Here is a 24129-nt window from a genome sequence, read left to right as displayed (position 1 = left end):
TGAAGCATGAAACAAGTCTGATAGTAAAAAGGAGAGAAAATGATTAAAGGAATATGGAGATACAAGCAACAATTCTGAAGCTAGTTAGACATTAAAATAAGATTATCAGGGGAGAATGAAATAACAATTTTGTCCATTTTAAAAGTTACTTTAAATTAGCTTAAACTAAGTAAATAATAGAACAGTTTATGAAATGTTGTTTGGCCTTTATATTCCAAAAAGACCAATGACATCATGATATTGAGGTCAAGATACACTGTGTTCAGTGGCCTATCCTAGGCCAGCATTCTCCATTGATACTGATGTTCTTTGGAGAGACCTTGATTTGGGCTGGTTCTCAGTAAAGAGTCTTTCAGTGAAGCCCAGGTTTGGCATTTGGGTTACATGGCCAGCCAGCTGGAATTGCATTTTTTTTTGCAGTAGAATTTGAAATGTTGTAGATATCTAGAACATTTCAATTACACAGTGCTGATAAGAAAGCCACAAGAATCAACGATAAGGATGTGACCTTGAAGAAATGTTCTCAACAGACTACCATTAACCAATCTCTCTCTAGCTGAACTTCCAACTGAAGAGAAAGTACTGAATGCCATTAGGCTCCTCTTGTGGGGCAAAGTACCTAACACTGATTCCTTCCAAGCAGAGATCTACAAAGCACATAAGGCACATGGTCCTCTGCTCATACAGAAGCTGAATGAAATCTTTCATATTATATGACAAGAGGAGAGTATCCTCCAAGAGATCAAAGATGCCTCCATTGTCCATCTCTATAAAGGAAAAGTACATAGGTTATCCTCCAACAATCACAGGGTCTCTCAGTCTCTCTTAGTTGGGGTTTCTCTGCCTCTGCCTCTGTTTCTCTCTATCACACACATAAACACACACAGTCAAATATAATGTAAACAATTCAAGTTCCAGAATTTCTTTCATAAAAGAGAAATAAGCAAAAGCATTTTTCTGACTACAAAAGAAAAGTTATTTTTAAATGGGAAAATAGAAATGTTGAGGAAATAGCTACTTAAATTACTTGCTGGTAATGGGTTAAATAAAACTATCGGGTAATTACTGTACAATGTAAAATCACAGCAGTTAGATCATTTTATTATTTGTGATTCTCAGAAAAATGATCTTTCACAATACTATAAGAGCAAAATGAATATCTTTCTTGTTGACCATTTATCAATGTGGGAAATTCTTGGAATGGAAATTTCATGTACCAGTGCTGATCAGCAACAAGATGGGTACAAACACACTTAAGGGAGCACTGAGAGTTTAAAACACAAGCCCATGCGCTCACAGCTAGTATGTTTTAATGGTAGGACTTGAACCCAAGTCTTCCTGATTTCAAGTCTGGTTTTTTACTATATGACACACTGTGTCCTTTATAGCTAACACCTCAAATTCAAGGGATCTGATCCCAAATTCAAACCCTCACTTTACTGAAAAGAAGAGGTATTATGGGTGGGAAACACTGCATAACAAATCAGAGGTAACATGTTAATTTTGCTGGATTTTCTTATTTCCCTCTTTTAAAGATTTTTCTTACAAGGGATGGTTCATTAGGCATAGTGTATGTTTGTGCAGGGAGTGTGTATGTACACACTATGCCACACACATCAGAAATGCATGTGATGTACTAAGAAAGAAAAAAAAAAAAGAAAAAAAAGAAAACCATAATTAATTTGCATTTTAATCTGGCTATGAGGTGCCTTAACACTTAATAGTACATCTGAAAAATAAGAATCACTAAGTGAACATAATGCTGTTCTTTTGTTTGTTATGACTCCTGTAATTCTCTAACTCTTCAAAGACATACCAACCTACATGAATTAGTTTTAAGGGACTTCAGGAAGACCTCATCTTCCCCAAAAAAAATCTTCCTTTTTTTTAGGTCAATTCCAATGGTCTTGTGATTGAGACAGGACTGTGGGGAGTGAGTGTGAATCATGACATTGTATTTTCATTTTTTATTGTTGTTTCCTTGTGGTTTTTTCTCCCTCATTTTCCCCCTTTTGATCTGATTTTCTTATGCAGAATGATAGTAGTGGAAATGTGTATAGATGAATTGCACATATTTAACATATATTGGATTACTTGCTGTGTAGGGGAGGGTGTAGGAGGAAGGGAGAGAAAAAAATTTGGAATACAAGGTTTTACAAGGATGAAAGTTGAAAACCATCTATGCATATGTTTTGAAACTATAAAGCTTTAATAAAAAAATTTCATCTTTATAAAGTCATTCCTTTTACTGTACTTAATTTCAGTTTTGGGGAAATCCGTTACTTAAAACACATGTAACCTCTTAGCAAGTCATACTGTCATCATCAGCCATTACCTTAATAGAAATTGGATGAAAGACAATTGAAAGCAGAACTTGCACCTGAAGAGAGGAGATAGCAATGGAAAGAAGTAACGGACAAGAAGGTAGTTAGAATATTTCACACTTAGTCTGAGGGTGACTCAGTCTTGAATAATTTGCTCCTCTAAACACAAGCCAATTATAAATTATAGCAGAGATGGAGAACATCTGGCCCAAGGAAATAATTTGCTAAGGCAGCTGCAGGTAATGATGAGGTGAAAGCTAAGTACAACCTCCCATTACTTGAATTCTATAAGCTGATAATTGTGTATGGCTTCAAATTGATGTTATAAATATCCAAACGCTCCTTGTCAGAAAAATCTCTCTATCTCTGAATTATAGTACTATTTTATGTATGTATATATGTATATATGTATTATAATAATAATAATTATATATATATATGGTTGATTGTTGATCATTCTCAAAAAAACAAAAATTATATCAGTATGTTGACTCTTAACATGGTATATCTAACTATGGCTGATCAGGCCAACAGGAATTTAGAAGGCTCTATCTACCACATGTTGGGCACAAATAGTCACATGAATGTTGGGAGTAAAACAACAGATATAATATGCAACATATTACAATATAACACACAACACTATAAGCACAACAATGTTTCTGAGTGGTCTTAGTAGTCCCTCTCTGGTCTTGGGCTAAGACTGAGAGACTGACAGTTCAACAGTCCTTTCTAAGTTCAATTCCACATCCTATCTTATAAAGAGAATCTTCCAGATAGCTTTCCATCAAAAGCATGGGCTATCCAACTTCTGATTTCTGAATGAAGTAGAAATCTTTGTAATTAGATCAATAAGTATTTTTAATTGTACAAACTAGCAGCATTTGAAATTTGGAATGGGAAGATCCAGAATACAGATGAACTTAAAAAACAAATGTTACTGTGATTCCTTCTGAGTAATTATTATATAGTACAAGTCACAGGAAAAAAACCTGTTCCCCAAGGTTGAACTAAACCTTGACATCAATTCCAATAAAATGGAAATCTGGAAAAAAATACCACACATATAAAAACACAACTGAACAATGAGAGATCAACTAAAAAGGGGCCAGGATAATGTAGACAAACTAGACACTGTCCTAAACACTTTATAGATGTTATTTCATTTAATCTTGATAACAATCCTATGAAGTGGGTGCTATCTCTATTTTACAGTTGAGGAAATTGAGGCAGACAGAAGTGAAGTGACTTGCCTAGTCACCCAGCTAGTATATGAAGCTAGATTTGAAATTAGGTCTGCTTGACTCGAGGCTCAGTGCTCTAACCCTACACCACCCACTCCAGAGAATGAGAGATAAGAAAGGTCAGGAAGAGAAAAGGCAAAGCTTATATGATCTCCACCAGATTTAAATGGTTTATCTAAGATGTACTTTAAAAGTACTAAGGTATCATTACAAGTTTTGCTAATGCATATGGCTCCCAAAGTCACTGTATAAATCTGTTTTAACTTCACAAGCAAATAGATGATTTAAAAATAATAGTGCAAAATTCTATATAGGTGAAATAAAAATTAAAAAAAAAAGATTTAAAGCGCAAGAAATCTTAAAGTAAGTATAAAAATATGAAATAAACAGCTAGCGTTAGAAGCGCTCTGAGCCAGTGGCTTTAGTTTTGTCTCCAGATGCATGTCATATTTTGATCTTAGACCTAACTCTGTTTCTCTTAAATTCTGCAACCCCCCCCCCTGAAAACCCCACTCCCCATCCCACAGAAGACCCTATTCCCTTCTAATTTCTCCACTTCTACCAATTCTATTATTTATTTATTTTTTGGGGTGCTTCTAATCTCCAACTCTGGGGTTATCTTTTCTATTTGTCCTTGGTGTCTACCTAACAAGTTACCAAATTCCTTTAAGCTTCCTTTAAGCATGGTGTCCTTCCTCTTTATTTCTAAACTCACCACAGGGCTCTTATATTTTCATCCTATAATGATTACAAAAATACTCTTCCAGCTTCTCTTAACCTGAATCCTACCATCAAATTAATCTTCCTAAAAAGTTTATATGGGCTCTGATTGACTATCAAACAACTCAAGGTCTGATCATCAACTTTATTCTCATTTCTGAACTCAGTATTTTTCTCTTCCAATAGTCCAAACATCTCTCTTACTGTCAAAGGTACCATCAATATCCCAGTCACCCATGCTCAAAAGTGAGGTTTATCTTCACTCTTCACTTCATGTGCCAAGCCCCCCATTCCTTTAACGTAAAAGCCACTGAATCTTGTGTGTTATCCTGACTGTGGCTGTAGCATATGTGAATTATTTCTCTCTGGATGTTTGCAATATTTTCTCTTTGACCTGGGAGTTCTGGAATTTGGCTATAATATTCCTGGGAGTTTTCACCTTGGGATCTCTTTCAGGAGGTGACTAGCAGACTCTTTCAATCTTTATTTTACCCTCTGGTTCTAGAATATTAGTTAAGTTTACCTTGATAATTTCTTGAAAGATAATGTCCAGACAAGGCTCAAAAAGTTATCAAACTGTGCATACTCTTTGATCCAGCATTGTTACTACTGGGCATATATCCCAAAGAGATACTAAAGAAGGGAAAGGGACCCATATGTGCAAGAATGTTTGTGGCAGCCCCTTCTGTAGTGGCAAGAAACTGGAAATTGAATGGATGCCCATCAATTGGAGAATAGCTGAATAAATTGTGGTATATGAATATTATGGAATATTATTGTTTTGTAAGAAATGACCAACAGGATGATTTCAGAAAGGCCTGGAAAGACTTACATGAACTGATGCTGAGAGAAATGACCAGAACTAGGAGATCATTATATACTTCAACAACAATACTATATGATCAATTCTGATGGACATGGCTCTCTTCAACAATGAAATGAACCAAATCAGTTCCAATTGTTCAGTAATGAAGAGGAACAGCTATACTCAGCAAAAGAACTATGGGAAAGGAGTGTGGAACACAATATAGCATTTCTATTTCTTCTGTTATTGTCCGCTTACATTTTTGTTTTCCTTCTCAGGTTATTTTTACCTTAATTCTAGGTCTGACTTTTTCTTGTGCAGTAAGATAACTGTATAAATATGTATACATATATTGCATTTAACATATACTTTAACATATTTAACATGTATTGATCTACCCCAAGTAAACTAAAACACGTACAAAGATGTATAAAAGTTTTATTTTATATCTTATATATTTTTATCTCCATCTACTGAAATCCTCATCTCTAAAGCCAAACTGAAACGATTGCTGCAAGAGGTCTTTTTGGATTTCCCTGATAGTCCACAATCTCCCAAGCCTATAAGCTTAACCTCTCCTGTACACAAAGGAAAAAGGCCTGGCAGTACAAAATCTGCCTAGAGGATGGGGGTGGGGGAGCCAGGAGCAGGGGCAGAGCTTTGGGATGCAAAGCCAGTCAAGGGAGTGATGGAGCTGGGCCTAAAGGGAAAGGCCAGACTGAAAGAGAGAGGCTTGGGATGAGTGGAGAGGGGAGGGAAACATGGCTTGAAAGGAAAGTTAAAAGTAGGTTTGGGGCATGAGGTGTAAGATCTAAAAGTGGAGGAGGGTGGAGGAAGAGCTCTGTCTCCCAAACTGGCTGTGAAGGAAAAACAAATGTTCAATAACCCCTACTCAATCACAACTTTCTTAAGAACATGGCCTTTGTCATTTTTCATCTTTGGCACCTAACACACAATAAGCACTTCATAAAAGAATATGTTGCATAGGACTGACCATCACTTGACAAACACTTAAGTACCCACACTATTCTAAGTGCTGGAGATACAAAGATCAAAAGAAAAATAACCAACCTTTCTACCCCCTCCCCCCCCCAGTGTCCTTGGCTGTAAGGGAACTCATTCTTTTGAGATAATATGTACATAGCAAAAAATATACAAGATTAATACAAGAAAATGGGGAAGACAGAGAAGCAGAAAGCAATGGCAAGGTAGAGGTCAGGAGGATTACACATAGGATAGTTCAGTCCTGGAGAAAAAGAGATAAGATAAATGACAAATGCGAATAGCAACAAGGCCAGAATAAGAAAAGAGATGCAAATAAGTTTAGAAAGATAAATCAGGGCCAGGTTGTGAAGGACTTTCAAAGCTAGATTGAGGAGCTTAGAGTAGATCAAAGAAGCAATAAAGAAATACTGAAATTTAATGAGTAAGAGTGCTATAATGAGACTTACATTTTAAGGGAAATCATTTTGGCAACTGTGTTGAGGATATATCAGAGAAGGTAAAAGCTAAGGCTGAGAAAGGATTTAGGAAGCTACTGTAGTCATCAAGGAAAGTAGTGATGAGAGTTTGAAATAGAATGATGGCAAGTGAATAGAGAAGAGAGATAGATGAGACAGAGGGAGAAACTGCACAACTTGGCAATTGATTAAATTTGTGGAGTGAGAGAGAATGAGAAGGTAAAGATTATTCCTAAGAAAGTGTTGACCTGAGTAATCAAAAGGATGTGAGTGCCCTTGATAAAACAGAGAAGACAGGAAGCAGGAATTGGGGTATAGAAGAAAAAGAATGAGTTCTGTTTTGGATAAGTTGACTTTTGAGTTACATAGAGATGACATTCAGTTTGCTCAACAGGCAGCTGGAGTTATACAAATGGTGCTCAGGAGAGAGACGAGTGATGGAAAATACAGATTTGGGAGTTATCTGCATGGAGATAATTAAAACCTTGAGAGCGGATGTGGTCCTTAAGGGTATAGAAAGAAGACAGCCCAATACATTAGAGTGGTTGAGAAGGTGAGAATTCAGGGGGAAAAAACAAAAACAAAAACATCTTATTTGGCAACTAAGAGGTCATGGGATTAACTATGCAGAAGGCAGTTTCAAATGAGTGATTAGGTGAAAATGAAAAGATTTGAGGAATAAAAGAAAGGCATTGTGGGTAGATGCAGGCTTTTCTGATCAAAAATAACTACAATAGGGAGGGGATACAGTTTGATAATTTGAAGGTGTGAAATTGCTTAGTAAAGGCTTTTTCAGGATGGAAACAAGAGTATTGACTTCAGGATGGAGAACCAATAGAAATAGAGAGATTAAAAATAGAGAAATATAAGGTTTGATCACAGGGACAATCCATTGGAGAATATGAAAAGGGGAACAGAATCTAAAGTATTTGTATAAGAGTTGGTCTTGATAAGGACAAAAGCTACTTCTTCATTAGAGAATAAAGTAGAAGGTAGAATATTGGATGTCAATCCCTGAACTAGGGTGATAACATGTGAAGAGGAAGAAGAGGATAGATATGAGTTTTTGAGATTAAAAAAAAAAAAAAAAAAGTAGAAGAGGCTACTCATGGCAAATGGTCTCTACTATCATAAATAATTACAATACAATATAGTAATCAATAAATCACAAAGTAGGTGATATTTCAACTTATTTCATGTCTTCAGCAATCTGATAAAAATTATGAATTTCTTCTCAGAATATTTGTAGCCTACATTCATAATCACCAAATTTTAGTAAAAGGATATAAAACATAATATGTATTTTCCCATCAAGTTCACAAACCTTCTGAAATCTATGGTCTCTGGACTCTGAGGTAAGAGCTGTCACAGTACAAAAACAAAAAAATATTGCAGGAATTAGAGAAAAGATCATTTTCAGCTTGTTGAAGAAGGGGAGAGAGCAGAGGAAGTAGGATGGTATAACATTTGAACTGGTCTCAGAGAATGACTTCAACAAAAACAGATGGGGTATAATGTACAAGATTGGGAATTTGGGGACTAACTCTTATGAAGAGCACAACTACAAAGTCCATGGACTTTGTCATTACTACATCTATGTTCTCTAAAGTTCCTGCTTCAACATAACTAGAAAGCTAACTAATCATCTCACAAAATGAAAGGTACTTTTTTTGGGGGGGAGGAAGTTTAATAACAACTAAAGAGGCTCTTCCACTTGGCAAAGCCACTTCCTACCCAATACTCCCCACCTTCTAAATTTAAAAAAAAGTGCCCTCTGGATGTTCTAACTCTCCCAAGGTACTCTATCCAACTCTGCTCTATCCTGTTCCAAAATTGACATCACTATGCACCTCTCCCACAGAATGCCTATATTGTACCAAAAATGCAGCTGCTTTGGATCTTGTCATTTCATTTTAGCAGTTATCAAGGGGTTCCCTATCCATTTTCCTTTGGCAAGAAGGGAACCACTAACTTTTACCTCAACTTTTTAATGGGTCCTGGAATAAACTTCTAGATTACTGAAGAGGGAACACTTCAAGCTTAGGGTTTATTCATTTTAAGTACTATAACTTGGAAAAGATTTCTAGGACCATCTTCCAAGGAAAATGGATCTTTTCCTGATGATTAAGGGGTAAAGTAAATAATATCTGATTTACCCATCTATCCTTTTCCTAGCTTACCTAGAAATGTGTAGCTGTGAAAAATAACATGTAGAAAGTTCCTAATTATCAAGCTGTTCTAAACAGCAATGGCATGACTCAGCAACTAGTCAGAATGGCCATCATGGGAGGTCTTCAAATGGAAAATGAATGACCTTTTTACAGAAGTGTTAAAGGAGATGCTTCAGGTAAACCACCAGATGAAATGATCTCTGAGGTGATATTTTAATTTTGTGATATGAACTGAATCAAACATTATTCCAAATTCAACAATTCAGAACCACGCCCAAAGGGTTATAAAACTATGCATACCCTTTAACTGAGCAACATCCACTACTAAGTCTCTAAAAGAGGGGGAAAAAAAAGAAAAGAAAAGAAAAATTATCATATGTACAAAAATATTTATTGCAGCTCTTTTTTGATGGCAAAAAATTGGAAATCGAGGGGATGCCTATCAATTGGGGAATGGCTGTATGAATTTTAGTATATAATTATAGTGGAATACTAATGTGCTGTAAGAAATGATGAACAGGATGATCGCAGGAAAACCTAGAAAGACCTACATGAATGAAGCAAAGTGAAATAAGTAGAACGAGGAGAACATTGTACATAATAACAACAATATCATTAGGTCAACTGTGAATAACTCAGCTATTCTCAGAAATATAATGATCCATGACAACTCTGAAGGATTTGTCATGGAAAATGTTATCCATCCCCAAGGAAAGAACTGATGGAGTCTGAATACTTTTTGGTTTTTACTTTATTATTCTTGGTTGGGGTGGATATGGAAATGTTTTGCAAGACTACACATATATAACCTTGTTTGCCTCCTCAATGGAGGTGGATAGGGGTGGGAAGGGGAAAGATTTTGGAACTCAAGGTTTAAAAAACAAATGTTAAAAAGTGTTTTTACATATGTAATTGGGAAAAATAAAATACTAAACAAATAAGTGCCTAATTTTAAAAAAATCTTACTGTAATAAAAGATATAAAGATCACTTCTAAAAATTAAGTACATATAGAGAGTCTACTATATATCAGTACTCAGTACTATTCTACACACTTTGGGAGACATAGAAGTAAATGAGCTTAAGGAGTCACCACAAAAGAAAACCAAGAATTAAGGTTATCTCAACTAACAAGGTTTTGAAATGATAATCCTATCTGTAACAAGCCGAACAAAACAAAATTCCGCTTTGATATGATTTGGTTGACTATCCATTTATAATATGATTATTATGAAATGAATTCAGAAAAAGTTAAACAGAATATTGTTTCAATGATGATTATAGCTGAGATAAATGGCAAGTTAAAAATGATGGAAAGTTTAAGAAAGACTTTAAATGGCTAAATATTCCTTATTGCACTCCCCTTACTTGATTTTTAGCCATGAAATAAAACAGCATATAAACCAATCATAATATATTACCAAGCGGTACACTCTTTCCCTTCTCAATTGTGTATTCCTGGAATCTTTATGTTTGTTCCATCTTTAGCTTATAATTCTAATACTAAACTAACATACATGTCTGGATAAACTTTAGAATCTGGTCTTTATTAAAAGTTATCTTTCTTTTGGATTATAGTTAAGGTTTTTCATGAGGAGGTTTTTGTTGACAAGTAATGACTCAGCAAGGGAAAGGCTTGTTTACATGTTCTCAGATGTTCTAACTGTGCTATTAATTGAAGTTGTTTTACTTGGCCTATTACTATATACTCTATTTAGATACATAAAAGGTAAAAAACAAAACAAAACTATTGAAAGTGTTGATCATACTATTTTTTAATAATCAAAATATTATTTTATGACAAATATTTTAAAGTTCAATTTCTCCCCTTGGCATTTAAGTATTTACATATGTTCAAGAGATAGCCTGATATATTAGAAAAAGAACTTTCCTGGATTCTAACCTGTTTCTTCTATTAAATACTTTATGATGCTAAAAAAAAAAAAAAAAAAAGTAACTCAATAGCTCTGGTATATTGTCAGATCTTTAAAACTACAAAGGTTGAACTGGATGACTTTTCAGAGCAGTGACTCAACTACAAAGCTGCTATCTACCTGCATTAAAGATAAGATTAAAGACTATGATGAAGTTTTCATTAACATATAATATTTATGGCTTTAAAGAACTATTCTTTTTTTAATCACAGAAGGAATGATTGGATAAGATACATTTTCAACATGATCTTCATAACTTAAAAACACTGAACAAAACATAGTATTCTAAAAACAAATTAAAAAAAAAACCAGTTTCTTCCTTCAAATGCTAAAATTTCTATGTTATAAATTTAAATGAAATCTTAGTACCTTGATTCTTGTAACAATGTTGTATGACCTAAGACTTCAGAATTATTTCCCATCTCCCTTTAAAAGGAAAAGATTAAAAAATGACAACATTCTTCAAAGGCTATAGGATATCTTCCCAAGAAAAGTAATTAAAAAAAAAAAAAAAACTAAAACAGTAATTCAAGGGGAGAAAAAATGGTTCTATATTTCAATTAATTTGAGATCACAAATGATCTTCCTCATTTAAGAAAACCTAAATGCAAGAAGTTTTAACAGTAGCATTTAAAAATACTATATTCGTCTGAATATATCTTGCTTTCTTCCCAAAACTCATCTATGTAAAATAATGCCTATTGGTATTAGACAATGACAAAATATTATTTTACTAGCTTTCTGAATTCAAAAACATTTTTTCTTCTCTAAAACACAGTCTTTATTTGGGGCTACTATGTCAGGACAAAAATGGTAAGTAGTTTACTATGGCCCTTTATTCCCTATCATTATGAAACAAAGAAAATCATTTTGCCATCACATATCTAAAGCCTATGCAACTCAAAAAGATGACTAGTCTGAAATCACACTGCTCATTAAGTCAGAGCTCTACCTTCAAACGTAGTACTCCTAATTACAAATCCAGTTCTTTGTCTACTACACTATGAGGACTCCCTGTAGGCTTTAGACATTTGACTGCAGACAAGTCACCTCTCCTTATAAGAAATTTGAGAATAATATTTGCATTATTTCACAGGGTTGTTGTAAATTAAAAATAACAAAAACAAACAAACAAACAAAAAACATGTTTTTAAAACCTTACAGTTACCATAATCATTAAACAAAGTGAAACAAAAATAGGTCAAAATTAAAACCTTTTCCTGAAAAGATCATTATTGGCATCTAGAAATATTTCACTTATTCCCTTTCATTAGCAAAGAGATATCACTTTAAAAAAAAAAAAAAGTGAAAATATTTCAAGAACTATGTCTGAGAGAGCAGGCATTCAATAAATATTTATAGAAACAACAATATTTCTGTGCCTTAGAGCAACTAAACAGCTTTTTAAACACTTAATAAGTTAGACATACAATTTTACAAACTTAAAAAAGACTACTTAAATACACTACACTAACAGTGGCTTGTATGTGACAGGTTGTGCAACACTACTAACTGAAGTTCAGAAGACAAGGAGATGAGGAGTAAAAAGTACACAAAAGATTACTTCTATTCACGAAGGAAGGCTTTTTAAAAGGAAGTGTTTTCAAATGATGGATAAGAGGGGCCAGTCAAACTGGTAGAAGTATTCCTATGAGAGGGGTTGACATACTACATGTCCACAATCAGACAAAAAGACCTGGGGATAATAAGCCTGACTGAGAAAAAAGAAAAATGAAGACAAAAATACTACACAACCCCTGGGTAGTCTTGGTAAGAAGCTCTGAAACTTAAGGTGACTTTGGTGTACTTCAAGAAATTTAGGAATAAAAAGCAAATATATGATTTATCCAAAAGCTAATATTTTTAATCTAGAGAATATGAACATATTCAGAAATTAATGTCTCAGTTTCCCAAAGTTAATATGGGAAGTATCTTTACAGAAAAAGAACAGAAAAGTTTCATTTAGGTCAAGAAAGGTATTTAATGAGTAAAGTGTAAAGCCCTAATTTCTTTTTTGTACCACTGTTAAATCAACTTCACCTCTCCTCTTCTGCAGATTATCACATCTACAATGTTTCCAGTCAAATTCAGACTATACATTTTGACACAAGTTTATTTAAGATAAACAAAGACATCCAAACTTCCAAACTTTCAATCCCTTTTTCTGGTATATACCAATTAGTTGTCCTGTTCTTTACCGGATAAGTCACATCATTTATTTCAAAATAACACTGTATATCTTACTAAACAAATATCAAGGACTGAAGGGGCAATGTTCACAGCAACAAACTATATTAAGTATGAAGACTGTTTAACCTGTGGCTATCAAGGATGATTTCCTTTGCCTCTCTAAGGCAATTCTAGGACCAGTATAGATGGTGCAATGAAAAGAATGCTGGGCCTGGGGAGACTCATTTTCAGGAGTTCAAATGCATTCTCTGATACTTGATATATACAATATACTAGGTGTGATCTGAACTAGATCATTTAACCCTGTTTGCCTCAGTTTCTCATCTGTAAAATGAGCTGGAGAAGGAAATGGCAAATAACTTCAGGATATCCACCAAGAACACCCAGACAGGGTCTATGACTGAACAACAAAAGCACTGGTATAGAGGTGGAGGCAGAAGCTGGTGGAATTGCCCGAGCTGTGATAGGGCTCAAGTGAGTGAGGGGGCCTGCAGCATCTCTTGCACTAATTCCGGCCAGGAGGCTGCCTAGGCTGTGGTGGAAAACCTTACAAGCTTAGTGTTTCCCTGATGCTTACCATGAGGAGGGCCTGTTTGGCCATCGAACCCCCAGCCCTAGGAGGAGACCCAGACTCAAAGATAAGTCACCTAGCTCTATTGTGCACTTTTTATTATAAAATACATAAAATCCCCTCGGTTCTAGATACCACTTAAGTATGTAACTTTTCAAAAAGCATTTAATATCATTTGTCAATCACAATACTTCAAAGTTCCATGATTTCATCAATGTGGACAAAGCTGACATTTATACAATGCTTAGGAAAATTATTAAGTGACTTGCCTAGAGTCAGAGCTAGTGTCTGGGGCTGAACCAGATCTTAGTAGGGTTTCCTGACTCTAACCCTGGAACACATAGCTCGGCCCAGCAGCCTTTGAGTGTTACAGAGTGCATCCCCAGGTCCCTATTCAAAGTCCTTCCTTGTGCTTCACTAGTTTCACTTTCAGAAACAAAGCATCTATAGAATTTTTTCTCAGGACTATAAATTTAAGAATGACCTAAAAAGCACTTATTATGTGCTATGCTAAGTATATTATTAAGTCACTATACTAAGTGCTGGGGAAACAAACACTGGCTCAGTGGACAGAGTGCTAGGCATAGAATCAGAAATAAGTGAGTTAAAATTCAGCCCAGACCCTAGTTGTGTGACTCTGGGCAAGTCACTTAATCTGTCTGCCTAAATCACTGGAGAAAGAAATGGCACCATTTGAATACTGTTGCTAAGAAACTTCAGGGACATTTTGGTCCATGGACTCAAGAAGAGTCAGACATGACTGACAGGAATACAAAAGCAAGCAAAAGCCAGTTTTTGCCCTCAGAGATTTTATATTCTAATAGAGGAGACACTGAGGAGTCACCAGGAAAGAGAAACCAAATGGAGTCACCTGGTAATTAACTATGTGTGATGAGTGTTTTTAGAGCCAGAGAATTGGAAAGTGGAAGAAATTGAGGGCAAATAAAATGACAAAATGAGGCAGAGTTTAAGGGGCAGAAATGTGAATTCCAGATAGGAGGTAGAGTTTGGAGTTCAAATGGCCTGAGATAAAGATGACTAAAAAGTGACAATGAGATTAAAACTTCATTTTTGGTTTGACTTTTCCAATTTTGTAATTTCTGCTTTTATTTACCTTATATATTATATATATTCAAATTTATATATCTATAAATAATATATACATATATATTATATAAATATTTATATTCTGTAATCATACCTAGATTAGTATAATGACATTAATAAGACAGAAAATTTCTCTTCTATTTTATTTGAAGACAAGGATAAAGTTAAAATAAAAGCAAAATCAGTACTGGAGTTGCCAAAGTTAATAGCTTGTTTAAGGATATTTCTTAAGAAATAAAGATGCAATTATAGTAACAAATGGAAAAGTGCAGTCAATATTAAATTTTGCTTTTTAAAAATCATCTAATATTTATCTCAAAGTTCAAAGTACAACACAGGTATACCCAACTTAATATTGTTCATATGTTCTATGAAAATGCAACTTTAGGTAAAACAAGATAACAAAGGGAGCCAGATTATTAATTTATAGGAGAAATGTTATAAATGAAATATATATTTCAAGTGAAGAAAGGGAAGAGTCCACTCCAGAACAGGTGGAACAATGGCACTAGGTGAAGTGGAAAAGTTGGTTTAAAACAAAACAAAAACAAACAAACAAACAAAAAAAGCTTCCTCCCCCAGGAGCAGACCAATTATGCTGAGGAGCCAAGGCAGAGAGCACTGGAAGGATACTATGTTGGAGTTTGGCAACATTAAAGTAGATTTTGATACTTTATTAACAAGTTGTTGTGAAAATATAAATTCCTAAAATATATCTTCACATACATAAGCAATTTTCAAAAGATACCTGAGTATCATTAAGGTGGAAATTATTTCTAGATTAGGTTAATAGGCCACAAAGAGATTATGTGAATTACCCAAGCCATGAGAAAAGACATCAGAAAGTATGGGTATGAGAAAAAGTTAAAAACACTGATGTATTCTTTCTTTCTTTCTTTCTTTTTTTTTTTTTTTTGCTTAGGCAATTGAGGCTAAGTGACTTGCCCAGGGTCACACAGCTTAGAAGTGTTAAATATCTGAGACCACATTTGAACTCAGGTCCTCCTGACTTCAGGGCCACTGCACCACCTAGCTGCCCCTGTATTATTTCTTTAAATTCACTCCATAAGTTCCCTCATTTGAAAACCTATAGAAAAAGTAGTGTTAGAAACAATATAATTCCTAAAATTCACCAAAGAATTAGCATAATATATCTTCTTTACTATTTAACTTCTTAACCTGCTTACATAGGCAGTAAAATTGGAGAGACTAAAACAAATATTCTTTCAATAACCATTATATACTTAGCATACTGCTAGTTGCAATTGGAGCTCAAGCATAAAGAAACTAAATGCTGTACTCAAGAAGTTCACAAGCCTTGCACAAGTGAACTGAAGAACTAAATTATTGTTGCAGAATAATAGTGAAAACCTCATACCACTACAAAACCAAAGCAAAATGACAGAAAAGTGGGAAAATTTTAAAAGCGCAAACACATTATATAATATATGTATGTATATGTAATTTCTGTGTGTAAAACTTTAGAGCCTCAAGAACAACCCTGTGAGGTAGGTAATGTATCATCCTCATTTTACAAAAAGGTAACTAAAGCTTAGAGAGTTTAAGTGACTTGACCAATGTCAGGATTATAATTCTAGATTCCACCTTCACTTGGGGACATCATATTGCCTCTCCCAAGAATAAATAAATCATATATCCTAAGAATAAGTAGAACATTCCAACTTCCTTGGCCAATAAGGATTAAAATCCAATGATTATTCTTTGGCATCCTTTTCTCCTGGCAGCTAGGTGGGACAAGTAGATGGCACAGAAGATAGAGCAATGGCATTTGCATGGGCAAATTACTTAACACTATTTGCCTCAGGGTGCTTATCTATAAAATAAACTGGAGAAGAAAATAGCAAAACATTCTAGTATCTTTGTCAAGAAAATCCCAAATGGTGGTATTGGCTAAGAAATAGACCGGTAGATCAGTGGAACAGATTAGATACAAAGGACAAAAAAGGGTACATCTATAGCAATCTAATCTTTGACAAACCCAAAGATACCAACATTAGGGATAAAAATTCATTATTTGGAAAAAACTGTTGGGAAAACTGGAAATTAGTAAGGCAGAAATTAGATATGGATCCACACTTAACACCATATACCAAGATAAGATCAAAATGGGTCCATGATTTAGGCATAAAGAGGGAGATAATAAATAGATTAGAGGAACAGAGGATATTCTACCTCTCAGACTTGTGGAGGAGGAAGGAATTTATGACAAGAGGAGAACTAGAGATCATTATTGATCACAAAATAGAAGATTTTGATTACATCAAACTAAAAAGTTTCTGTACAAATAATACTAATGCAAACAAGATTAGAAGGGAAGTAACAAATTGGGAAAATATTTTTAAAAGCAAAGGTTCTGACAAAGGTCTCATTTCTAAAATATATAGAGAACTGACTTTAATTTATAAGAAATCAAGCCATTCTCCAATTGATAAATGGTCAAAGGATATGAACAGACAATTCTCAGATGAAGAAATTGAAACTATATCCACTCACATGAAAGAGTGTTCCAAATCACTACTGATCAGAGAAATGCAAATTAAGACCACTCTGAGATACCACTACACACCTGTCAGATTGGCTAAGATGACAGGAACAAATAATGATGAATGTTGGAGGGGATGTGGGGAAACTGGGACACTAATACATTGCTGGTGGAGTTGTGAAAGAATCCAGCCATTCTGGAGAGCAATCTGGAATTATGCCCAAAAAGTTATCAAACTGTGCATACCCTTTGACCCAGCAGTGCTACTACTGGGCTTATATCCCAAGGAAATACTAAAGACGGGAAAGAGACATATATGTGCCAAAATGTTTGTGGCAGCTCTTTTTGTTGTAGCTAGAAACTGGAAGATGAATGGATGTCCATCAGTTGGAGAATGGTTGGGTAAATTATGGTATATGAAAGTTATGGAATATTATTGCTCTGTAAGAAATGACCAGCAGGAGGAATACAGAGAGGCCTGGAGAGACTTACATCAATTGATGCTGAGTGAAAAGAGCAGAACCAGAAGATCACTATACACTTCAACAACAATACTGTATGAGGATGTATTCTGATGGAAGTGGAAATCTTCAACATAAAGAAGAGCCAACTCACTTCCAGTTGATCAATGATGGACAGAGGTAGCTACACCCAGAGAAGAAACACAGGGAAGTGAATGTAAATTGTTAGCACTAATACCTGTCTGCCCAGGTTACATGTACCTTCGGAATCTAATGCTTATTGTGCAACAAGAAAATGGTATTTACACACATGTATTGTATCTAGGTTATATTGTAACACATGTAAAATGTATGGCATTGCCTGTCATCGGGGGGAGGGAATAGAGGGGGGGGGGGATAATTTGGAAAAATGAATACAAGGGATAATATTATATATATATATATACACACACACATATATAAAATAAAAAATTATTAAAAAAAAAAAAAAGAAAAAAAGAAAATCCCAAATGGGATTATGAAGAATCAGACAAACTTTCCACCCCAACAACAAATCCTTCTCTCAGTTGGTAAAAATCAAAAACCATTATTTGATATAAGAGTTCATGAACTTAAAAAAAAAAAAAAAAAAAAAAAAAAAGCCCCTGAGTAATGACAGATCATTCACAAGCCCTAAAGTGATTTAAGGAAACCAGCACTAAAATGCCTTCTACATTTGTTCCTTGCTAGAAATAATGGGTTCCCTACAAAATAAGGTTGGAGGTAAAAGGCAAAAATAAAATTGGCATGTTCTGTTTGGAAATTTTCAGAGAATTACAGTTTTTGATGGAAGCAATGGTTTTTTTTAATAAAAATAAAGGAGGAAAGATGAGCCCAAATGAGTTTGCATATTATTAATCCTACTATATTATTACTGTTCTTTTTACTTTTCATTACCTTAACATTTTTTGATTCACTGCTAAGTGTCTTCAAAATCTTTCAACATGTATGCATTTATAAAGGGTGTCCCAAGAGGCTTAGTGAAGTTTGAAGGATCAAAAGTCTAATACTTCACTGAGACTTTAGGAATACCTTGTTCCATTCTCTATTCTCAGCTAGGTCAAGACTCTAGAGGACATCAATTGTTTACTTCCCTGAAATCCCATAGGGCATAGAGAAGTGTTGTCCAAATAGTGGGGCATTTGATAAATTTTAACTATGACCTGCATTTCTTGCAAAGAAGGAAAAAGTTCAAAACTACCCATACTTAGAGAATAATATTAAACCACAGACATCAAACAGAAAGAATATGGAAAAAAAATTAATCTTGCTGATAATTTCTATTTTTATAGCACCTTCATTTTTGATACATACCTCCCAATAATACACAATGAACCATCTTTGAAACCAGAGACAAAAAGCAATTCAGTAAAACCAACCAATGTATCAAACACAATCTTTAAGGCATATGCATTGTACTAGTCACATTTCTGTCAAAAGGAAGGCAGGTGCCATTTCTCAAATGTATGACTAATATAAGGAAAATAATTAAATATTTATTAAAAGCAATTATTTTTATAGGGTACAAGGAGTTGGATTAGCTCTATGAGAGTTACAGAAGACAAGTTCTCTCCATTATTGTTCAGGAAGACAAGACAAACACACGAAAAATCAAATAGCATAAAATTCAAATAGCTTAAGACAAGATCATAAGAGATGTTACAGGAGATGTTAAAAAGTCGGATATGATTATCTGTACAAACAGGGTTATAAGAATTCTGTGGGACAATTAATGGAAAATTGCGGATTCAAACTGAATCTTGAAAGAATATGGTTAGAAAAAGGTTTGGGTGAAGTGGGGGGTAGGAAGCAAGAACAAAAGCCTAGAGGTTAAACAGTGAAAAGCATGATGGAAAGACAATGATGAAGCCAGTTTGGCTGGAACAAAATTTTGGGAAGGGGAGATACAAAGAAATACAGGTTGGGCCTTAAACCACACTATGGAGGACCTTGATTGCATTGTGTAGTTTGCTCTAGCTAATGATAATGACAGATTTTGAACAAACGAATAAAGGATGGAATAGAGGAGAGACCAGAGAGAAAGAACGTTAAGAAGAGTCTGAAATGCTATGGCAGATGGTGAAGAAGACAGGATCAATACTGTGAAAACAGGATTTAGTGAATGACTGGATATTCAGGAAGATGATGAATAAAAGATTTGGAGGCTGAATGATTAAAAACATAGTAGTTTCATTAAAAGAAATCCTGAAGCTAAGAGAAACTTCCATTTTTAAGTGGAAAATGAGTTCAACTTTAGACATGCTGAGTCTAATATGACAATGGGACACCCAAGTGGAAATGTTTAGCAGGCAGCTGGAAACATGGGACTGAAAGTCAAAAGTGGTAGGGGTATCATAGGACTGGAGGGGATATGCTATCATTGTGGTTGTTGCTATTAATGATAGTATTAGCTAACATTCATGTAGTCCTTGCTATGTACCAGGCACGGTGCTAAGCATTTTGTAATTACCTTATTTGATTTTCACAAAAACCCTGAGTGATTATTATCCCCATTTCATAGATGAGGACACTGAGGCAGACAGAAGTTAACTCTCTTGCCCAGGGTCACACAGCTAGTTAATGTCAGAGGCTGAGAATGAACTCAGATCTTCCTGATTCCCGGCTCATTTCTCTATCCACTATTCTCCCCAGTGGCCTGGATTTTGATGTCTTCTATAGAGGAGACAGCTGAAAGCACAGAAGAGGTGAGATTTAAAGGAACACAGAGAAAATGTTCTTGGAAGACTAGGCACTAAAGGAGACACAGAGGAAAAACCAGGATACCCACACAAAATCATGGTAGGCAAGGGTCAGGGGTGACGTATCAACAGTCTGGAGACCCTGAGGAGGTTAAGGAATAAGAAAAAGTCAATGGATCTGTCAAATAGGAAGTAATTTGTGGCGTTGGCCTTTTAAGAATTAATTCCAGTTAAGAGGAGGCTATGAAAGTTACACTGAGGTTTGAGAAGATCACTACAGGCAATGGGCATGTTTTATCTGACAGGAAAGCCAGAGGAGCTTGTAGTTTGGAAAACTGTCTATGCCAAATGTCAAAATATACATAAACGGGGGAACAATTCTGCAGAGAAGACCCAATGGGAAAGGGATCAAAGGCACTGACAAGTAAACTCTTTAAAGAATTCCAAAGGTACAAGAAACACTGTGGGACAGGAAATCTCTCCACTTACACAGTAGATTTAAATATGTAAGCAAATCAAACTTCACCAAACTATATTATTAAATTACTTAATTTGAACTTTTGCTTCTTAAATTGCCCACTGCTAAGCACACTCATATTCTCAGACTGGCAAAAAAAAAAAAAAAAAAAAAAAAAGGGGGGGGGTGGATGACAGGATGGATGTTATTGGGAAAATAAACACTACTAATCTATTATAATCTAATTATCTCTAACTCTGAGATACTAGACAAAGACCGGCAATTTTTCTTTGCTTTAGCACAGCCATTTGACTATATAATAGGGCATTAATATTTGGGGAATTTTAATGTTTTTAGAAAAGCTGGAAATATACTACCATATACAACAAAGCAAAATCACCAATAGGAATTTCACTACTACAAAATAGTTCCAGCAGTGTGATTCTATCTATTTGTCCTTAATAAATAAATAAATAAAATCTGAGTAAAACTGAATTTTTTCATATGGATTATCTTCTCCATTAGAATGTGGGCTCCTGGCAAACAAGGACTCCCAGTTTTTTTCTATCCGGATACCCCTGCACTCTGTAGGGCACTTTGCGGAGCAAGTACTTGAAGAATGCTTTATTCATTCAAAAAGATTCTTTATATATATTTATTTACTCAAATATAGATAATGTATATATGTGCATATATATGTGTAAATACTTAAAGAATGCTTTATTCATTCAGAGATAGGCAGACTATATATGCACATACATACGTGTATTCTTTATATTTATTCAAATATAGAGATATGTATATGCATGTATATATGTGTAAATATTTAAAGAATGCCTTATTCAAAGATATAGACAAGGCATATTTACGCATATATGCACACGCACATGAATTATTCATTTAAAGATAAAATGTCTATGTGTATATATGCACATACACACGTGTATTTAAAGAATGCTTTTCCCATTCATTTTTAAATAGACGCATATATTCATGAGTGTAATGTTTATTCATTTAGTCAATAAACATTCACACATATTCGGATGTAAATAAATATTACAATTACGTAGATACAGACGTACGTATGTGACTTGTATGGAGGGATCTCTCTCCAGTTAGAGATTTATTCACAAAGTGAATTGTCTCGAACGTTCTCGGACGGTCTCTCTCCACATTTTACTGCGAGCCCTCCGGTGCCCCTTCCCGAGCTGGCCAGTGTCAGACCCTGACAAAGTGCACCCCGAGCGCTCCCCGGCCCGCAGGACGGCGGCGCGCTGCCCAGACGTTGTCTCGGCGCTCCGCGGCTGCAGAGAACCCGGGCAGGGAGCCCCGGCCCAGGGCGGCCGGCCCTGCTCCTCCCCTCCTCCCCGAGGGCCGCGGAGTGCTCTCCCTTTCCCGGGGCAGCGCGCTCCGCGGCTGCACCCGGGCTGGCGGACGCACCGGCGGGCAGATGTCTGGCTCCTGCCCACGGAGAGCGGCCCTCGGTTTCCACCCCTTCCCGGGCTCGTCTAATTCATTTTCAGGCATCCTCACCAGGCTGCCCCCCCACGCGGGCTCCGCCGCTAGGCCGGACTGGCGGCCGGAGGCCGCGGCGCGGGCCTAGGCGGCCTGGGCCGAGTCGGGCCCGGCCCCCTCGCTCCCGCTTCCACCCCGGCTCCCGCTCACCTCCTTCGGGACGAGCTGGTTCTCTTCGCCCGGGACCATGGCTCAGGCTCGGCCCGCGGCGACGCGACGCGAGGGGCGGCGGTTCTGGGCCTCAGGAGAGAGCGGCCGAGCAGGGCATTCTCCCGCCACCCCGACTCCGGCCACTCGCGAAGGCCTCGGCCCGAGCCTCGGAGGCAGCGCGCAGACACCGACCCACAGCAGCTCCACCGTCACCGTCACCCTCGTCGTAGTCGTCACTCTCGTCGTCGTCGTCTCGTCGTCCGCCGCCGCTGCCCGGCCCCTCCCCCGGACAGCGATCAATGGAAAAATGGCGTCCGGCGCTCTCGCGAGACTTGAGTGCGCCCGGCCCGCGAGGGGCCCGGGCCTGGGCCAGTCGGAGGTTGCAGGCTCGTTTGTCCCTAGTTGGGGGTCCCGGAGCGTCACGGCCCCGGCCCGAAACGGCTTCCGGACCGAAGGAGAAGGGCCGCCCCCTTCCAGCCAAGGCTTAGCCCCGCCTGCCTGAGGCCGCCACCCCCTCCTTCCGCTTTCCCCGTCGCGTAGCTTCCTTCTAATCCTGAGGAGCTTCCTTGTAACCCGCAGCCACCCCGTAGTCCCCGAGCTCGGGAGCCCCGGTCAGTTCCAACCCAATCCAGCCCACCTCATACAATAATGTACTACATGCTACAGGAAGCACAAACAGGAGACAATCCGCCGAGGGAGGGCCTTGGAATTAAAGGAAAGATAGTGCTCCAGTGCAAGCATTTATTAAACGCTTACTGTGTGCTCCGCTCCTGCTCCTGCAGGACGTGCGATGGGCTCTGTGGTTTTCCAATTTGCAGGATCTCAAAGCGTGCATTGAACAGATGGCGCGCCATCGTGTCGGACCAGAATTCGAGTCCTGCCTCGGATACAGATCGGCCGAGGGACCAAGGACCTGCCACTCAAAGTCTCCCTTTCGATCCTCAGACAATAGAACCTCTTCTGTGGGTGATACCTGGCAATGCACGTAGTAGGCTTTCAGATATTTCCTCCTTTGGATTAAATGGTCAAAACGCCTTTTAGGAGCTAATGGGGCGGCTTGGAAAGTCATCAGGGTAATTAAAGCCAGGCAGATTCTTCTGAAGGAACAACTTCATTTGTCACATCAGTAGCGGGGATCCCGAGGGGGAGGAGCTGTATTCCGTGGGAGGTAAACTAGCGCAGGTAGTGCGCGAATCTTCTGATTCCAGACAGCGCTTCCCATCCCAAGGCCAAGCACCGTGTTTTGCATGGAGTAGATATTTAATTAGTATTGAAAGATTGAATTAACTAGCAAAATCTTGGTTTGTGAATGATTTGTAAATCTCCATAGCATTCCTTCGGAAACCTTTTTCTTTTCTTCCTTCCTCCCTTCCTCCCTTCCTCCCTTCCTCCCTCCCTCCCTTCCTCCCTTCCTCCCTTCCTCCCTTCCTCCCTTCCTCCCTTCCTCCCTTCCTCCCTTCCTCTCTTTCTTTCTTTCTCTCTTTCTCTCTTTCTCTCTTTCTCTCTTTCTCTCTTCTCTCTTTCTTTCTCTTCTTTCTCTTTCTTTCTTTCTTTCTTTCTTTCTTTCTTTCTTTCTTTCTTTCTTTCTTTCTTTCTTTCTTTCTTCTTTCTTCTTCTCTTCCTTCCTTCCTTCCCTTCCTTCCTTCCTTCCTCCTTCCTTCCTTCCTTCCTTCCTTCCTTCCTTCCTTCCTTCCTTTCTTTCTTCTTTCTTTCTTCTTTCTTTCTTTCTTTCTTTCTTTCTTTCTTTCTTTCTTTCTTTCTTCTTTCTTCCTCCCTTCCT

At 37.0% G+C, this 24129-nt stretch overlaps 1 protein-coding gene across 6 annotated transcripts in view; it reads right to left on the bottom strand.

Moving 5' to 3' along the window:
* Positions 1 to 22762, bottom strand: part of USP47 (ubiquitin specific peptidase 47) — an 89269-nt gene extending 66507 nt beyond the window's left edge. For 2 of the 6 annotated variants that reach the window (XM_074276781.1, XM_074276782.1), the window contains exon 1: positions 22350 to 22693. In XM_074276781.1, coding sequence (XP_074132882.1) covers positions 22350 to 22388 — 39 coding nt within the window. In that variant the 5' untranslated portion in view covers positions 22389 to 22693. Of the gene's footprint in view, positions 1 to 22349 lie in introns of all 6 variants that reach the window. The other 4 variants (XM_074276785.1, XM_074276779.1, XM_074276784.1 and 1 more) reach the window with 4 other exon arrangements.
* Positions 22763 to 24129: the final 1367 nt, after the last annotated feature.

This window comes from Sminthopsis crassicaudata, chromosome 6 (assembly GCF_048593235.1).
Source record: "Sminthopsis crassicaudata isolate SCR6 chromosome 6, ASM4859323v1, whole genome shotgun sequence".
Taxonomy (NCBI): domain Eukaryota; kingdom Metazoa; phylum Chordata; class Mammalia; order Dasyuromorphia; family Dasyuridae; genus Sminthopsis; species Sminthopsis crassicaudata.
Note: the sequence above shows the minus strand (reverse complement) of the source record. Positions and strands in the feature narration are given on the sequence as shown.